At 31.5% G+C, this 5914-nt stretch overlaps 1 protein-coding gene across 1 annotated transcript in view; it reads left to right on the forward strand.

Annotated features, from left to right (window-relative positions):
- Window positions 1-895: 895 nt before the first annotated feature.
- Window positions 896-5914, forward strand: part of LOC106476136 (POU domain, class 2, transcription factor 1-like) — a gene marked incomplete at its 5' end in the record, with an annotated part of 18199 nt that continues 13180 nt past the window's right edge. Inside the window, 3 exons of the mRNA XM_013936806.2 lie at window positions 896-1008; window positions 1498-1731; window positions 4827-4898. Coding sequence (XP_013792260.1) covers window positions 896-1008; window positions 1498-1731; window positions 4827-4898 — 419 coding nt within the window. The remainder of the gene's footprint in view (window positions 1009-1497; window positions 1732-4826; window positions 4899-5914) is intronic.

The raw sequence follows: 5914 nt of genomic DNA on the forward strand, positions 1-5914 counted from the left end.
CTTCATACAAGTGACTAAATAACATATGTTATGTAGGTTTTACATATGATGGTTAATGATGTAATAATTGATCATTTTGTCTGCTTATGTAAAGAATATTTATAGCTCTAACATTATATAGCATTTATTGGACATGTTACTGTCTTAACTATATGCATCAGTTTGTTTTTTTATATGTATTTGAAACTGCTTTTATGATCTCTTTTTTCCATTAATATTCACTATTATACATGTGAATAACACATGAGTTAGTCAATTTAGTTTAGAAGTATATTCCATTAGCTCTTTAATTGCTACAAAATAATACAATATTTTGATAGTCACAGAAATATATATTATTATGTACATTTATGTTTGAAATTGTAATAGCATCTAATTGCATAATTCAATCATTTCCCAAGTTGTTAAATCATTGCTTAAGCAAATATGATAATAACGGTTGTCGGTAAGTTTTAAAACTGTTTATCTTTATATATGAACATAAGCAGACATTCCATTCAAACTGTTTTTAGTAAATTTAATTGCACTGTTTAACCTTTATTGCTGCTTCAAAAGTTATATATTTTTACCAATTTGTTTCATATGCTTCACTGGTTTATTCATTATTCTGATGAATACTTTATCATACAAGTGTTAATTTTTTGTGCTTTGTGCATCATTCCTCATTTGGCTTTATTACTTTGCACAGGGAGATAAAATATCATTTTAAAAGTTTCACCGTATACGACATAATCTTGAAAATATTTTGGCAAACAATGAATATTTTTGTAGATAAAGATTTTTGTTTTGCTCAAACACACACACTAAAAAAAGAAATAAATAAATTAGATATAAATCAACATAACTAATCCATACAACTTTTAAAACTTAGACTAACTTTTTATATGGTATGTAGACCCAGGGATGAATGGTGATCTGTCTAATGACACACAGGACAGTACCACTAGTCATGACTCAGAAGATTTAAATCAAGATGGAGATAGCGACTCTGAAAAGGCACTCAATCTTGTAAGTTGTTGTTTTTTCTGTGCACTCAACCTTGTAAGCTGATTGTAGTAGATCTTTTATGTAGGAATTAAGATGTTGTTAAATTTAAAGCTGATTTTCTGATTGAGAAGAGAGGGATTTATTGCATCAGAATAGCTTATAAAGCTTTTTTTTTGTATATTCAGTCACAATGTATTTGTAAACATCCACTCATAAAATACTTAAACTTCACCAGTAAGAATAATTTAAGCGAATACTTTTTTCACAATAAATACTTAACTGGTTACCCAAAATTACTAAGTTGCGAAAGGGAATTGCTACATTTAATCATGCCTTTACATGAAGTTTTGATTGCACAAGAAAAGAAGATCTTTAAAAGAAACAAGAGAAGAAGTGATATTAAAACTGTACAAGATATATATATTAAGAGTTTTTTTTTTCTAGAATTCTGTTAGACATTTCTAAGTTTCTCTTGAATCTGAATGATATTTATCTGCCTATTTTATTCAGGCTATGGATGATGATGATGAACCTATTGATGCCACAGTCCAAGCCAATAAAAATCAGCGCATGTCCAATGGTCAGACATTCACATCAGCTGGTTCTACCACTCTAACTACCTCTCACCTGTCCACAGAAGTTCCGACTACTACACTCTCTCTCTCTCCAACTTCTGTCGTGACCACCACAACAGCAGCAGCTTTAGCAGCAGCAGCAGCTTCTGGACAGCTTTCCTTAAACCAGGTAATAACTTAATAACAGCCATGAGATTAGATAAGAATCTACCTAGTAGATCAGACAGTTGTCTTTATACCAAGTTTTAATCTGTCCCGTAGATCAGACAGTTGTCTTTATACCAGGTTTTAATCTGTCCAGTAGATCAGACAGTTGTCTTTATACCAGGTTTTAATCTGTCCAGTAGATCAGACAGTTGTCTTTATACCAGGTTTTAATCTGTCCAGTAGATCAGACAGTTGTCTTTATACCAGGTTTTAATCTGTCCAGTAGATCAGACATTTGTCTTTAAACCAGGTTTTAATCTGTCCTGTAGATCAGACATTTGTCTTTAAACCAGGTTTTAATCTGTCCCGTAGATCAGACAGTTGTCTTTAAACCAGGTTTTAATCTGTCCAGTAGATCAGACATTTGTCTTTAAACCAGGTTTTAATCTGTCCAGTTGATCAGACATTTGTCTTTAAACCAGGTTGTAATCTGTCCCGTAGTTCAGACAGTTGTTATTAAACCAGGTTTTAATCTGTCCCGTAGATCAGACAGTTGTCTTTAAACCAGGTTTTAATCTGTCCCGTAGATCAGACAGTTGTCTTTAAACCAGGTTTTAATCTGTCCAGTAGATCAGACATTTGTCTTTAAACCAGGTTGTAATCTGTCCCGTAGTTCAGACATTTGTCTTTAAACCAGGTTGTAATCTGTCCCGTAGTTCAGACAGTTGTCTTTAAACCAGGTTTTAATCTGTCCAGTAGATCAGACATTTGTCTTTAAACCAGGTTTTAATCTATCCAGTTTACCAGACAGTTTTCTTTAGACCAAGTAATAATCAACCTAGTAGATCAGACATTTGTCTTTAAACCGGGTTTTAATCTGTCCAGTAGATCAATAGTTTTTTTAGACCAAGTAATAATCAATCTAGTACGTCAGAAAGTTGTCTTTAATCCATGTTATAATTTATACACTAGAAACCAAAGCTGTTGATACATATAGAAAAAACAGGTGTAATTTCAGAAGTGTGGTACAGATACATCAATGAGATATTTAGTATATAGAATCATGGGAAAGAAACACTACAGCAATTTAACTATTTCCTAAACAACTTCCACCCATCAATTAAGGATACTTACAGAAGGATACTTAATGTTCTTAGACATAACTCTAAAAGTTGAAGAAAGACAAATACAGACTTCTGTGCATAACAAAGAATGTAAGAAGCCAATATTTCTCCAGTACAAATCACACCACCCAGACCAAGTCAAAAGGGGAACAATAATAGGAGAATTAAAGAGAATAAGTTGAAACCATTCCAAGCTGAGTGCCGTTCAAGGAGTACTAAACGACTTTAAAACACTACTATTACAAAGCAGATACCCCCGAATATTACATCGACAATGTTTTCAAATCATAAAAAAATATTACGACAGCAACAGATCAAAAACAAAAAAAAGACGTACACAAAAACACTAACAATGAACATTCCTTTCATAAACAACACAATCACAACCAAGATTCTTAAAGCCATTAAACAATCCCAACAGATAATCAACATAGCACAAAAACATACGAAACTGTAAAAGAATTATTAGTTTTCTCTTCATACTTACAAGTAAAATGTGATAAAAAGCAATGCTAGAGAAAATGGAGCAAGACAAATGTGCCACACCAAAAACTTAAGCTATCAAATCATGTGTAACATATATGTATGTGCATAAACACAAGAAACCTGAATACCTTTTCACAGATGCATCTTAGAACACATCAGTGTATTATGTACGTATGATAAACACAAAACTCTTCTAGCAGAATACTTCCTATACAAACATGGAACCCCAAACACAGGAAATAAAACCCATTTAAAGTTTCTCTCTTACCCAGGATTTTAAAGAGAGAAAATATTTGGAAGCTAAACTCCTTAATGAAAAAAATCCAAAAATGAACAGAGACAATGGATGGTACATGTAACTAAACTGTCCTTTAAACAACACACACATATCAACTAAACTGTCCTTTAAAAAACACATATATCAACTAAACTGTCCTTTAAAAAACACATATATCAACTAAACTGCCCTTTAAAAAACACATATATCAACTAAACTGCCCTTTAAAAAACACACATATCATACCAGTACACTTAACATTATTACTTTTAGTTTAACACTTGCATACTCTGGAGTGTTACACAGTCTTAAAATTTGTTTTTAACACTGCCAGTAAACTATGTATCCTTTTAAATTTAAATATTGTACAGAGTTAATTCAGCAGCTGTTTGAAATCGAGTAATATCTGTACAGTTAGTCCAGCAGCTGTTTTAAACTAAGTAATGTACATATAGTTAGTCTTGCAGTTGTTTTAAACCAAGTAACATCTATACAGTTAGTCCAGCAGCTGTTTTAAAGCAAGTAATATCTATACAGTTAGTCTATGTAATGGTTTACACAGCTATTTCAGCAGCTGTTTTAAATCAGGTAATAATTTACACAGTTAGTCCAGCAGTTAGTTTAAACTGAGTAATAATTTACAATCAGTACCTACCACAGTATCCAGCAGTTAGTTTAAATTGAGTAATAATTTACAATCAGTACCTACCACAGTAGGTAAACATTAAGCAAACTCGTGTTTATGTGTGTGTTCTGTAAATAAAGTTTACTCTGTTCTCTCTGTAATGCTACTTTAATCAACACTACTGGCTAGAATTTTAATATATCTCTTTTTTTTTTTTACTATTTTTCATTCTTATTATTATATTTGTATTTTAGAGATTATGTTGCATTGTTAGATTAGTAAATGGATTTAGAATTAACATAAATCTCCTGAACTGGCTGAACCGTTTGGTATTATGTCTGAAAACATTGCCAATAGTGAGAGCACTCATCTGTTGAAACAATGCACTCTAATCTTTATCAGTCAGAACACACAAATGGTATATTTAATTAGCTATACTCATAAACAGATTCATATTTAGTTTTGATCTAAGTATGTAGATTGCTCTGATCAGAAGTTAATGATAAGTACATTTAAACTTCTTTTTTTTTAATTGTTTTCTCACAGACCAGTTTCTTGAAGCCCTTTGTTAGAGCTGTAATTTTCTTGTTATTTTTGTTATCTAGTTAATGGTTGCTCCTGCACAACAGTCTATGTTAATGCAGGCGGGCTTGGCACAACAGCTTCAGATGGGAAAGGTCAGTTAAATGTCTTTAATATAATACTACCTAATCTATTAACAGTGTATGCTGTATTGTTAACTAGTCTCACTGTTTTCACTATTGTTAATGAAGAAACTAAAATATTTAAAACCCAATTACTCTTTTTTTTTACACTGTTCAGTCTTGTATAGAATGTAAAATTGTCACAGTTGAAAATACACAGTAGTATATTTATTAACAACAAGGAAGTATGAGCTTAATATTTTATCACGATATGAAATCCTGTAAAAACCAAAACTGATGGTAGAGACAAAGGTAAGTTGCCAACAATTTTAATTTGAGAGATAACAAACAAAACTTCAAATTAAACTCTTAAGTACAATGTAAGTTTTATAGTGGTTTTTAAAACTTAACAATAACATTATAAGATGAGAATTAAATTTATATATAATTCTGTAAAAATGTTACACAAAACACACTACCGAGCTTCAGAAATTATCATAAAAAATATATACAAGTTTCTTCAAGTTAGTATACATACCTAATTTAGATTAAAGTGGCATTAAACTTAGGTGATGTCTGTGTGTCATATAGAATCTTAGGTTCATAAAGCATAATTGATCTCTGTCACATCAAGTGTAGCCATTCTCTGTGTATGTTTATTGTAGATCTCTGTCACATCAACTGTAGCCATTCTCTGTGTATGTTTATTGTAGATCTCTTGTCACATCAAGTGTAGCCATTCTCTGTGTATGTTTATTGTAGATCTCTGTCACATCAACTGTAGCCATTCTCTGTGTATGTTTATTGTAGATCTCTTGTCACATCAACTGTAGCCATTCTCTGTGTATGTTTATTGTAGATCTCTTGTCACATCAACTGTAGCCATTCTCTGTGTATGTTTATTGTAGATCTCTTGTCACATCAAGTGTAGCCATTCTCTGTGTATGTTTACTGTAGTTTTTTGTCATATCAGGTGTATCTATTCTATGTGTATGTTTACTGTAGTTTTTTGTCATATCAGGTGTATCTATTCTATGTGTATGTTTAAT

Source organism: Limulus polyphemus, unplaced genomic scaffold (assembly GCF_000517525.1).
Source record: "Limulus polyphemus unplaced genomic scaffold, Limulus_polyphemus-2.1.2 Scaffold9897, whole genome shotgun sequence".
NCBI classification, from domain to species: domain Eukaryota; kingdom Metazoa; phylum Arthropoda; class Merostomata; order Xiphosura; family Limulidae; genus Limulus; species Limulus polyphemus.